The following is a 13,866-nucleotide window of genomic DNA, read 5'->3' as shown; positions in this document are numbered from 1 at the left end:
GTTGCTTTCCCCCACCCTGAAGCATAGGAATACCAAGATGAGAGCTACCCTGACAGTTGAGAAGCGAGTGGCGATAGCCCTGTGGAAACTTGCAATGCCTGACTGCTATTGGTCAGTCGGGAATCAATTTGGAGTGGGCAAATCTACTGTGCGGGCTGCTGTGATTCAAGGAGTAAATGCAATCACTGACGTTCTGCTATCAAGGGTAGTGACTCTGGGAAATGTACAGGTCATATTTCCCAGGATGGCTTTGCTGCAATGGGTTTCCCTAACTGTGGTGGGGCGACAGATGGAACGCACATCCCTATCTTGGCACCAGACCACCTTGCCAACCAGTACATAAACCACAAGTGGTACTTCTCAATGGTGCTGCAAGTACTGGTGGATCACAAGGGACCGACATCAGTGTGGGATGGCCGGGAAAGGTGCATGATGCTCGCATCTTTAGGAACTCTGGGCTGTTTGAGCAGCTGCAAGAAGGGACTTACTTCCCAGACCAGATAATTACTGTTGGGGATGTTGAAATGCCTTTTGTTATCCTTGGAGACCCAGCCTACCCCTTGCTCCCATGGCTCATGAAGCCATACACAGGCAGCCTGGACAGTAGGAAGGAGCAGTTCAGCTATAGGCTGAGCAAGTGCAGAATGGTAGCAGAATGTGCCTTTGGACGTTTAAAAGCTCGCTGGCGCTGTTTGCTGACTAGGTTAGACCTCAGCGCAACCAATATTCTCATTGACAGGTTTCAGAGGAACAGCCGTGTTAGTCTGTATTCGCAAAAAGAAAAGGAGTACTTGTGGCACCTTAGAGACTAACCAATTTATTTGAGCATGAGCTTTCGTGAGCTACAGCTCACAAGTGAGCTGTAGCTCACGAAAGCTCATGCTCAAATAAATTGGTTAGTCTCTAAGGTGCCACAAGTACTCCTTTTCTTTTTGCGAATATTCTCATTGTTATTACTGCTTGCTGTGTGCTCCATACTATCTGTGAGAGTAAGGGGGAGACATTTATGGCAGGATGAGAGGTTGAGGCAAATCACCTGGCATCCAATTTTGAGCAGCCAGACACCAGGGTGATTAGAAGAGCACAGGTAGGCGTGCTGTGCATCAGAGAGGCTTTGAAAACCAGTTTCATGACTGGCCAGGCTACGGTGTGACAGTTGCGTGTGTTTCTCCTTGATGCAAACCCGCCCCCTTTGTTGATTTTAATTCCCTGAAAGCCAACCACCTGCCCTCCTTCGATCACAGCTGGCAAAGGAAATAAAGTCACTGTTGTTCTGAAACCATGCATTCTTTCTTTATTAATTTTTAAAAAAAGGAAGATAACTGATAAGGTAGCCCGGGGGGTAGGGTGGGATGGGGGAGGAGGGGAGGAGGGAAGGACAAGGCCACATTGCTTATTGTAGCCATACTACAAATCAAAACTGTTTGAATGACAGCCTTCTGTTGCTTGGGCCATCCTCTGGAGTGGAATGGCTGGGTGCCTGGAGCCTCCACTGCCCGAGTTCTTGGACGTCTGGGTGAGGAGGATATGGAACTTGGGGAGGAGGGCAGGAGGTTGTACAGTGGATGCAGCAGCAGTCTGTGCTCTTGTTGGCTTTCGTGTAGCTCCACCAGATGCCTGAGCATGTCCGTTTGCTCCCCCATTAGCCTCAGCATTGCATCCTGCCTCTTCTCATCGCACTCACTTAATGCTTTCCTGGACTCTGCCACTGATTGCCTCCATACATTCAGCTGTGCCCTATCAGTGTGAGAGGACTGCATGAGCTCAGAAAACATGTCATCACGAGTGCGGTTTTTTTTACCTTCTAATCTGTGATAACCTCAGGGACAGAGATGATGGGGGAGCATAGAAACATTTGCATCTGCAGGGGGATTAAAAAGGGAGAGTAAAATTTAAGACGATACATTTCTGAGAACAAAAGGGAGACTTTTTCACAGTGAATTAAGCAATTCACAGCAGACAGCACATGTGTTTTAGGTACACGGTCACATTTTGCCTTTTATATTGGGCGCCTGCCAGTATGGTGACACATCACACACAGCTGGGCAACAGAATTCGGTTTCCAGGCTGCCATGGTAAGTCAAAGGGTACGTGGGTTTGGCTTCTGACGCCTTCATAACATGTGGGAATGTTTTCAAACTGCAGCGTCCTCCTTTCCCATAGCAAGCAATGCCGGTTGGGTTTGCCATTTAAAAGGAGGGGCTGCGGTTTTTGGGTGGATGTGCAGCCCTCCCCAGAAAATCTTCTGCAAAGGCTTTCAGAGTACCTCCAGAAGAGCTTCATGGAGAAGTCCCTGGAGGATTCCCGCTCCATCCCCAGACACGTTAACAGACTTTTCCAGTGGCTGTACTGGCCGCAAATGCATCCCAAGTCTTCAGGGCAAATCAAACATTAAACACTATTGCTTTTAAACCATGTACGGTAGTTACAAATGTGCACTCACCAGAGCTGCCTTATCCGGCTTCAGGGTTGGGGACCCTGCCTTGGGAGGGTATTGGCTCCAGGGTGATGAAAAGGTCCTGGCTGCTGGGGAGAATGGATTCACCACTTGCCTGCTGTGCATTCTCCTCCTCCTCATCCACAAAATCCTCCTCCGTGTTGCGTGAGACTCCCCCCTTGCAGGTGTCCATGGACAGTGGTGGGGTAGTGGTAGAGTACCCCCACAGAATGCCATGCAGCTGATCATAGAAGTGGTACCCAGAGCGACCATTTGCCTCCTTTGTCTTTTTGTAGGCTTGCCTGAGCTCCGTGGCTTTCACGCGGCTCTGCTGTGTGTCCCTGTTGTAGCCTCTGTCCATCATGCCCTGTGCGATTTTAGCATATATATTAGCATTTCTTCTTTTTGATCAGAGTTTGGCCTGCACAGATTCTTCTTCCCATACAGCAATCAGATACAGTATCTCCCGTTCGCTCCATGCTGGAGCTCGTTTGCGATTCTGGGGGGACTGCATGGTCACCTGTGCTGCTGAGCTCGCCACGCTGACCGAACAGGAAATGAAATTCAAAAATTCCTGGGGCTTTTCCTGTGTACCTGGCTAGTGCATCGGACTTGAAAATGCTGTCCAGAGTGGTCACATTGGAGCACTCTGGGATAGCTCCCAGAGGCCAATAATGTCGATTTGTGTCTGCACTACCCCAAATTCGACCCAGCAAGGTCAATTTTAGCGCTATTCCCCTTGCCGGGGAGGAGTACAGAAGTCGATTTTAAAAGCCCTTTAGGTTGACGGCACAGGGTTGCTTGTGTAGATGCATTCATTATAAAATCGACCTAATGCGGCTAAATTCGACCTAACCCTGTAGTGTAGTGTAGGGCTGATACTAGTTAATCTCACAGAAAAGGACATTCTTAACAACAGAAACAGATTCTATTATTTACTGAACAACAAGGCATTTTTCTTCACAGTTAAATGAAGGCAGCAAGCAAGTTACAAGCTAACATAACACTTGAGTGCATCATAAAAGGGAGACAAAACAAACTTTATGACATATCAGATATTAGGCTATTCCTGCAGAGCATTGTGCTCAGTTTTGGTCATAGTGGGTTAGGGCCAGATGCACACCATGAGCCCTTTCTATCTGGAACTGTTTCTGCATTAACATTTATTCAGGCTTGTTAAAATAAAATTACAGTCCCAACCCCTTCCCCAACCTACCTGCAAAAATGATCAACAATTAAATGGTCAATGCTCACATTGCAAGTGTTATCTTTAGACTTTAATGTTAACACCCCATGAGATTAGTGGAGGGGGCAGAGCAGGTTACACTTGGTTCACATTTAGAAGACTGTATTTGCAACAAAGAGGACTAGAAATATACTTTACAAATAAAGTTTATCTGGTATATAAGCGAAATATGTTACATAGACTGCACAAATATGTCAAATGGGCCAGGTTTTTAACACCTCTGAATTTGGGTTATGAAAAATATAAATGAGAAATGAGTAATCCCTCATTTTTATTCTGTCCCATAATGTAGGAACAGAGGAATCACTAGATAAAATTAATGGTATGAACTGGCATAGCAAATTGTATGCTGCCATATGGTGTGCATTGGTGGGTGCTTTGGAATGGATGAGATTAGTTCACAGCTCCCTAGTTACTGTAGAATGAAAAAGTCTTACCTTAGATCCTGTCCCTTTCCCCCACTAAGATGCAAATGAAGGGACAGGGATCTTAGTACTCTTTGTGTTCCATTATCCAGACCCTGTTTAAAACAGGCTTGTTCATTTCCAGAGCCTCCAATCCTGATCAGCCACCCATTAGAGGACCAGGTGGTGATGGCTGGAGAGAGAGTGGAGTTCGAGTGTGAAGTGTCTGAGGAAGGGGCTGCTGTGAAATGGTAAGGGTAATGTAAGAAAAAAAACAAACAAACACCCAGTGCACACTCCTGTGTGGGGGACTCTAGGGCTGACACCATTAGTGTGGTTATATTGTCATGAGTGGCTGGGGCCTGTCCCTGAAGCAATGAGGAGAGGGACAGGGTGGAACTCCACACCCACATGCCTTCAGGGTCAGAAAGAGAGGAACTGAGAATACCCCATCCGCCCACCTAACAGGGTGAGGAGGAGAAGGAGAGAGGCCAGAACAGATCATAAAGTGATAAAACAACAAATGTAAGGGATACTTTATGATGTATCCAGAATTTCTCACTCTATAATTCTAGCATTCTATCAATATACTTGTTTTGGCGTTTTCTATAGAGCCTATTACTTTACGGTCTAAGTGTTGCACAGGTTCATTAGATCTGCATGGCAAGATCCTAATGGACTTAATGGCATCTTCTGCTCTTCTTGTTAAATGGGTTCAGAAGCACTGTTGCCAGTGGTTGGAGGTTTTCTCCCTACACAGGGCACAAGCAAGCACAATGCCTTTGAGGGCTCTATAATAAGCATTAAGAAGTGGTTTCTACATTTCCTTTTGGGAGGTGTAAGCATATGACCCCCCCAGCACCAGCCCTAGGTGGCCAGCTAGTGCAGAAGGGGGCTAACTCCCAATTTCATAGCCACCTATCTATGTCCACTCTGGATTGTCTGTAGTACCCCAATGCTCACAGAGCACAAGACCTAGGGTGTTGGCATCTCCTGCACAGATGTGCAGCACAGGGATACAGATTCTGGCCCTTAGAAACCATTATTGATGGTTGATTCTGAGACTAACTCAAACTAGGGCAGAATAGAAAAAGTGGCATAACGCCATCTTCAGGGAATGTGTCAGGAACCCTCAGAGAAGTAGTAGCAGCTCACAGTGTCAGGGACAGGAACTCTCAGGGGAGCAAGGAGTGGTTTCCAAGGCAAAGGAAAATACCTTCAAGGAAGCAGACACTGTCAAAAGGGGAAGGGACTCTCAAGGGAGAAGTCAGTATTCCTCAGGACAAAAGCCTTTCCTCTCCTCTCCTCATTGTCATCTTCCCTCTGCACAACTCCTCCTCATCAGCCTTCCTCACTGATTTTGACTCCTGGCTCTCTCTTTCTCTTCACAATCTCCCCCACTCATCCTTGGAGACTTCACCTTCCATGTTGACGACCCATCCAACCCCTTAGCTCCACATTTCATCACCCTCATGTCTTCATTTGATCTGCAGCCCTGGTTCAATTCTCTCACTCACCAGAAGGACTATTCACTTGACTTGGTCTTCATCAAGCACTGCTCTCTCTCTGATCTCTCTGTTGCTGGGTTCCCCCACTCTGGCCATCACCTGGTCTCTTTCATCCTCACCCAGCAGCCTCCCAATTCACACCCTGTGACTCGGCCTTTCCATGACTTCCAATTGATCAGAACTGATGACTTCTCATCTGCTCGGCCCTCTCCTCCCTGTCCTCTCTTCCATCACTTTGGTTATTGATTCTCTCCATGCATTGCTCTTCTCCATCCTGGACTCTTTAGCCTCTCTCTCCCATTACAAGAGATCCACCCTACCCAACCCAGCCCTGGCTCACCCCCAACATTCCTTTCCTCCCCTCCTGCTCTTGCACTGCAGAGCAACTCTGGTGGAAAACCTGTGATCAGGCTGACTTCCTCCATTAGAAATTCATTCTCTTCTTTAGTTCTAACATCTTCATAGCTAAACTTTACTTCTCCAACTTAATTGATTCATGCCCTACAATCCCACCTGCCTTTTCACCATCTTTGACTCACTCCTCAAACTCTCCCCTCTTCCTGTCTGAGAGAAAACTGACAAAATATGATTTGACCTTCCTCTTTCCCTCATTTCACCTTCCCTTCCTCCTTTTCTCTCCTATAATTCTCTCCTTCCCCCCATTTACAGATGCAGAAGTTTCTCACCTGCTCTCCTCCTCTAACCCATTCCTCTGGCCCAGTAACCCCATCCCATCCCATTTCTTGATCTCTCCCAGGTGCTCACTCTCATCCCCTACCTTACTCTTCTCCTTAACCTCCCACTTTGCTCTGGCTCTTTCCCCTCACCATACAAACATGCTTTATTCTCTCCAATATTAAAATAACCCACCCTTGACCCCACTTTCCTCTTCAACTGCCCCAACTCCCTTTTCTCTTTCATTTTAAAGCTCACTGAACATGTTGTTTACAATTGCTTTCTGGAATGCCTCTCCTCCAATTCTGCCCTAGATCATCTCCTATCTAGCTTCCGTCCCTTCCACTAAACTGAAAATGATCTTACAGAAGTGTCTAATGACCTCTTCCATAGCCAAAGGTCAGAACTAGTACCCCATCCTCAACTGTTTTGAGCTGTCAGCTGCTTTGATACTGTCACTTATGCTGTTCTGTGACTCTGTCCTCTTGTAGTTCTCCTTCTACCTCTCTAACTGCTCCTTCAGCGTGTCCTTCAGAAGATCCTCCTCATCCCTCCCCCCACCAACTTTCTGTGGGTGTTCCTCAGGGCTCTGCCCTTGGTCCCTTTCTTTTCTCCCTCTACATTTTATTTCTGAGTAATCTCATCTACAAACGCAAATTCAACTTCCATCTCTATACAGATGATTCTCAGATATACCTCTCTACTCCAGACCCGTCTCCTTCTGTTCAAAATAAAATCTCAGCCTGTCTCTCTGATATCTCCTCATGGCTCTCTAGCCATCAGCTCAAGCTCAGCATGGCTAAAACAGAGATTCTAACCCTCCTCCCTAAATCCTCCCTGCAACCTCCTTTTTCAATTACTCCAAACTGGGGGTGTGATACCTAGCTGGATGAGACATATTCACACTAGTGCTGATTGTTCTAGCACACTAAAAATAGAATGTAGCTGCGGCAGTGCAAGTGGCTAGCTGCCCCAAGTGTGTGCCCATCAGAGATGCTATGTATGTACTTGGCATGGCTACTGCAGTCATGTGCACTGTCGCAGCTAGATTCTATTTTGAGTGAACTATCTTGATCAGAGTTAGCACAAGCATGTCTCCTCAAGCTGGGAATCACACTGCCAGCTAGAAGTGAAGACATATCTACTGTGGACAACACCAGCATCTGACCTGTCATTCAGGCCCATAACCTAATGTCATCTTTGACTCAGACCCCTCTTTAGGTCATCACAACCAGTCTATGTCTAAGTTTTGATGATTCTTTCTGACTAAGATCTCTAAGATACCACCTTCCCTGTCCATCCACCCAGCTAAAACTCTCAGTGAGGTTCTCATAATTTTGTGTCTGCAACTTTGATGACATCACCCCCTCTTTGAATCCCTCCACTGGATTCTTCTCTATGGTATCAAATTTAATTTACTTGTCTTCACTTTCATGGCCTTTCAAGAGCAATCCTCACTCTACCTCTCATCTCTCATTCAGTATTGAAAGGTTGACACCCACCTCTGATTGGCCCATGAAGCCAGGCTTCCTTGCCCACGTGTTACATTTTCAAACAAGCACCTTCATTCTTCCTATGCTGCCCCTCACACTTGGGAGAAGCTCCCCATGATATCAGCAAATCTAATTTGTTATCTTCCTTGAAGTCTCTCCTCCAAACTCTCCTCTGCTGTGAAGTCTACAAAAAACTTGACAACTGTTAGGCTGCTGATGGGCTGAGACCACTGCTGATAATGCTGACCAGCACTGTCTCATTGTTTCCTTCTACTTCCCATCCATATGTCTGCATCCCTTTGTTGTTTCTTGTCTTAGATTGTACGCTCTGTCCTGTGTTTGTAGACCTAACACAATGGGGTCCTGGTCTATGACTGGGGCTCCTGGGTGCTGGAATAACACAAATAATAATACACCTATTCTCTTGACCATGCAGAGTCAATCATTATGCAAATTAGGTTTGTGAGATTGGAATGAGGGGCATTCAGTTCAGGGAGCCCAGCATGTTCAGCATTTTGGTTTACAGGAAGCTGGAATGCTAATCATGCTTGAAGAAGACACTGGGGAATTCTGACATACCAGTTCTTACATGTTGTCCTCACTTAGTTTCTTTTTCATATGGAATCCTCTCATGCTTGTTAACAGCTGCCGGCACAAGGCTGTCAGCATTTCCCATAATACCCAAGTCATTCCTAGAGAGTGCTATCTTCCATCTGCCCTCTCCAAGGAAGGAACTGAGAATTTAAATAGACCCCTGCCCCAGAGCTGGCTAGAGTGTATAAATTACTCTGTTAAAAATACATGCGTGTGCACACACATTGTTGTGTAGTGTCCACTTACAGATACATGGTGACAAGGCATGGGGGGGGGGCATTAATCTCTGTCCCTCCCGGAATACCATGCAATTGCTACTCTCTGATACTGTGCTTCAGAACCACTCCCCAAAACAGACCCACCACACAGACTTGATATCTGTGGAATGTGCATTTTATCAGACAAGGGAAAAGGTGCAGCTGTCTTTGCCTAATAGGGAGTAAGCAGTCAGATAGAGATCTCTCAAATACACAGTAACTGAGTTTGAGCAGTTAGGAATACAATATATAACATTTTAATGTCTTTTTTCACCATTTCAGAGACTCAATAAATGCCCCTTTTGTCAACACCTGGACTAAAGGGATAAATGTCATCACCTGGGAAAAATATCAAATGCCGTATGGTTACTTTAGGGAGCTGTTTAAGTAGTTTAGGCCCTTCAACAGGGCACTGGGCCTTGGGACACATGTGCATATCCCAGTGTTCTGTTACAGCCTTTGGGCCCTTTAAAACTGGGAACTGTAATCACAGGTACATTAATAGGAGCAAGTATGTGACCTATAGGAAGACAGGTATAAGACTTCCTAACTCTTAGGAAGGGGCAGCAGAGACCACCGGTCAGTGTTGGCCAAGTGCGGGGCTCTCCATAGTAGTTGGAAAGGGTTACTAAAGGGGAAGTATTTGTGTTCTCCTTCACCCTCTGGCTGAAGCTGGAAACGCCTCAGGTGGTTATTAGCCAGTTATATAAGTTAATTTATTCTGACTTTAAGTTTGTGTTTTGGAAATAAAGCAATCCCTGAGAAAAGGAATGTAATGAGATTTGTAGCTAGGGTGTATTTTTTCATCCCTGGCTGGTGAATGTGCACACTGGTTGATAGGCCTAAAGTGAAAACAGCTGTACTAACTGCCATAATAACAGTTCTGTCTGTGTTCTTATATGGCCTCCATGACTGTTGTATCTGAGCATGTTGCAAACATTAATGAATGTATTCCCACAGTATGCCTGAAAAGTATGGAAGTGTCTTTATCCCCACTTTTACAGAAGGGGGACTGAGGTACAGCAAGATTAACCATTTATGCAGGAAGACTGTAGCACAGCTGAGAATGGAGCCTAAACCTTGTGAGGCCTAGTCTAGTGTCTTAATTGTACTGTCATCCTTTTCTCTCTCTTCCCCCCTCCAGTCAGCAATGACTACATTTGTACTTCAGATGTGGTTTTGTTTGGTTTTTTTTGGTGGTAGCATACTGTCGCAAAACTAACTGAAAAGTCTGGAGGTTCCCTCTTGAGGTTTGTAGTTTCCATTGTTCCACTGATTGTCTGTAAAGCCCTGTGCAGATAATATAATTTTATATGGCACCAGCAGTGTGCTAGCCACTTAACTAAATAAATGAAAGTAATAATGCAAAATATCCACTACTCCCTCAAAGAAAATTAAAAACAAAAACCACAATAGCAGTACTTATGCAGACAAAAAATAAGGCCAGATTCTACTATTCTTCTTCACGCTAATCCCTTATTTCTCAACTAGTCTTGTTTAAGACACTACTCAATGCACGTAACTTAGGGTATGTCTACACTGAAAGCTCGAGGAGAAATAACTGTACTAGCTCTGATGGAGCTAGAGTGCTAAAAACAGTGTGTAGCTGCGGTGGTGTGAGCAGCAGAGTTGCTTCAAGTACATACCTAGAATTTTAGATGGATACGTACTTGGGGTGACTAGCCCCTCATGCCACGGTGGCTACACTCTATTGTTAGCATGCAAGCTCAATCAAAGCTACCATGGGCATGCTACTGTCTACTTGAACTGGAAAGTACACCTTCCAGCTCAAAGTGTAGACATATCCTAAATCTGTTCTCCATTGTTTAGGCCCTGATCCTGCAAATGACTTGATCCCAGAAACTTCCTTCAGTGGTGCTCCACACGGGAACAACAAAGATGCGCCTGCACATATCTCTTTGCAGAATAGGAGTTCTACTGCTTTAGTCCTCCCGCAGCTGGCACTACAGTTTGTTACCAAACAAACACATTCACTAATCTGAGCTCTTGTATTCTGGTACTGGGGCACAGTTAAGGAAACAAAAAAACAGCAAGGAATTTCTAAGTCCATTAAAAGCACAAGAGAAAGAAATACATTTTTGCCAAATGAACAAGCGCAAACCCCAAAAGGAAAGAAATGTGAATATACAATTTGTAACAGCACTATCTTAATAAAATAAAAACATGTAAAATGAATTAAGAATATTTGCAGAAATTTCAGGCTACTTATTATAAAATATTTATGTTATTTGTAAACTAAATAGTAGGGTTGTCGATTAATCGCAGTTATCTCACGTGATTAACTCAAAAAAATTAACAGTGATTAAAAAAATGAATCACCAGTAATCGAATGGTTAAACATTAGAATACCAACTGAAATTTATTGAATTGAAATTTATTAAATATTTTTGGATGTTTTTCACTTTATATTATTATTTTTATTACAAATATTTGCACTGTAAAAATGATAAACAAAAGAAATAGTATTTTTAATTCACCTCATACAATACCGTAATGCAATCTCTTTATCGTGAAAGTGCAACTTACAAATGTAGATTTTTTTTTGTTACGTAACTGCACTCAAAACCAAAACAATATAAAACTTTAGAGTCTACAAGTACACTCAGTCCTACTTCTTGTTCAGCCAATCACTAAGACAAACAAGTTTGTTTACATTTACGGGAGATAATGCTGCCCACTTCTTATTCACAATGTCACCTGAAAGTGAGAACAGGCGTTCACATGGCATTTTTGTAGCTGGCATTGCAAGGTATTTATGTGCCAGATATGATAAAACATACATATGCCCCTTCATGCTTTGGCCACCCTTCCAGAGGACATGCTTCCATGCTGATGACGCTAATTAAAAATAATGCATTAATTGAATTTGTGACTGAACTCCTTGGAGAAGAATAGTATGTCTCCTGCTCTGTTTTACCCACATTCTGCCATGTATTTAATATTACAGCAGTCTCAGATGATGACCCAGCACATGTTGTTCGTTTTAAGAACACTTTCACTGCAGATTTGACAAAACACAAAGAAGGTAGCAATGTGAAATTTCTAAATATAGCTACAGCACTTGACCCAAGGTTTAAGAATCTGAAGTGCCTTCCAAAATATGAGAGGGATGAGATGTAAAGCATGCTTTTAGAAGTCTTAAAAGAACACTCCAATGTAGAAACTACAGAACCCGAACCACCGAAAAAGCAAATCAACCTTCTGCTGGTGGCATCTGACTCAGATGATGAAAGTGAACATGCGTTGGTCTGCACTCCTTTGGATCATTATCAAGCAGAACCCCTCATTATTATGGACCCATGTCCTCTAGAATGGTGGTTGAAGCATGAAGGGACATATGACTCTTTAACACATCTGGCATGTAAATATCTTGTGATGCTGGCTACAACCGTGCCATGTGAACATCTGTTCTCACTTTCAGGTGACATTGTAAACAAGAAGCGGACAGCATTATCTCCTGCAAATGTAAACAAACTTGTTTGTTTGAGTGACTGACTGAACAAGGAGTAGGACTGAGTGGACTTGTAGGTTCTAAAGTTTTACATTGTTTTATTTTTGAATTCAGTTTTTTGTACATAATTCTACAATTGTTTGTTCAACATTCATGATAAAGAGATTGTATTCCAGTACTTGTATGAGGTGAATTGAAATGTATTTCTTTTTTTTTTATAGCACAAATATTTGTAATAAAAAATAAATATAAAGTGAGTACTGTACACTTTGTGGTCTGTGTTGTAATTTAAATCAATATATTTGAAAATATAGAAAACATCCAAAAATATTTAAATAAATGGTATTTATTATTAACACTGTGATGAATAGCAATACATTTTTTAATCACTTGACAGCCCTACTAAATAGGGAAGAGTTTTTACAAAAGCTTTATGCCAATGACTTGCTGTGTGACCTTGATCAAGTAGGTTCACTGCTCTGTGCTTCAGTTTCCCCATATGGAAACTGGGAATTATAATAATTACATACACTCCCAGGGAGTGTTGTGAGGTTCAGTAATGTTTGTAAAATACATGGAGATCCTTGGACAAACAGGGTGGGAAAAGTCCAGAGTAACTCCCCTCTTCATGTAGATCCCTCCTAAAATCTCACTTCTTCTGTGATGCCCACAAGTTATGAGTTCATAATAAGTAAATAGTAATTAATAACAACAGTTAAAATGAACCTTAATCAATTTAATCTTCTGGATTTTCCACTGAGTTCTGTCTTCTCTATGTCAGTCTTTTAGACAGTAAGTTCACTGGGGGAAAGGATTGTATTTATCATTGCCTCCTGTATAACATTCAACACATTGTCAGGGTTAAGTATATAACAAAAATAATAATTAACCCTCTTGTACTAGGAATCAGAATTTCAGTGCAAATGAACTGTCAGCAAGTAGTGGTGTCAGCGCTGTGCTTTTTGGTACTGTGTGAAATGCGCAGTCTTTTGCCACTTAGGTCACCATCAATCCAGCACTGCTGTCCTGTGCCCCCAACCTTCAATATCATGCAGTTGACTTTTATCCTGCCCCAGAAGGGGGCGAGTGAAGCAGAGTGACAATACTGTTTGGTACTGCAGGGAAAAGGATGGAAATGAGCTGAAACGGGAAGAGACATTCAAGTACCGGTTCAAGAAGGATGGGAAAAAGCATTACCTGATCATTAATGAGTCAACCAAGGAGGACAGCGGGCACTACACCGTGAAGACCAATGGTGGGGAGTCAGTTGCTGAACTGATCATACAAGGTAAGTGTGACGTTCTGTACCTTGTGGGAACACCCTACATCCCCCATGTTCATCCTTATAATATGATGCTGTGGTATCTAACGCAAAGTTTGTCATGTCAGGTGTCTTTGGAAGGCTCATGATGTACTGATCATTGTTGTTATGGTAATGTTATAGTATTCGTTATAGGTTGTAATTTCATGTATATAGTTATGAGGCTGAAAATGTGTCCTCATGGCTTAAAGCAAGCCCAGGCAAAAACTCTCCAAGAGCAGGGGGACAATTCACACCACATCAGGGCATGTATGGGACAAACCCAGCCCAGCCTCACAGGAACAAAAGACACTGGCCTAGGCAACAAGAAAGAATCTGTTGGACTTTCAAGTGAGTCACCCCCCTTTCTTTGGTCTGTTTGGGACTGCGATGAAATAATGATCACCTGACTCTGAAGGGGGGGGGGCAAAGCCAAGAGGGAAGAACGAACACGATAAAAGGGAGAGACTTTGCCATACT

At 43.6% G+C, this 13,866-nt stretch overlaps 1 protein-coding gene across 4 annotated transcripts in view; it reads left to right on the top strand.

The window, feature by feature from the left end:
- Window positions 1-13,866, top strand: part of MYBPC3 (myosin binding protein C3) — a 135,976-nt gene that overhangs the window by 47,221 nt on the left and 74,889 nt on the right. For all 4 annotated transcript variants that reach the window (XM_075129623.1, XM_075129622.1, XM_075129620.1 and 1 more), the window contains 2 exons: window positions 4,233-4,338; window positions 13,208-13,374. In XM_075129623.1, coding sequence (XP_074985724.1) covers window positions 4,233-4,338; window positions 13,208-13,374 — 273 coding nt within the window. The remainder of the gene's footprint in view (window positions 1-4,232; window positions 4,339-13,207; window positions 13,375-13,866) is intronic.

The sequence above is a fragment of the Caretta caretta genome, chromosome 6, assembly GCF_965140235.1.
Source record: "Caretta caretta isolate rCarCar2 chromosome 6, rCarCar1.hap1, whole genome shotgun sequence".
Classification (NCBI taxonomy): domain Eukaryota; kingdom Metazoa; phylum Chordata; order Testudines; family Cheloniidae; genus Caretta; species Caretta caretta.
The sequence above is the reverse complement of the archived record's forward strand: the minus strand, read 5'-3'. Positions and strand labels throughout refer to the sequence as shown.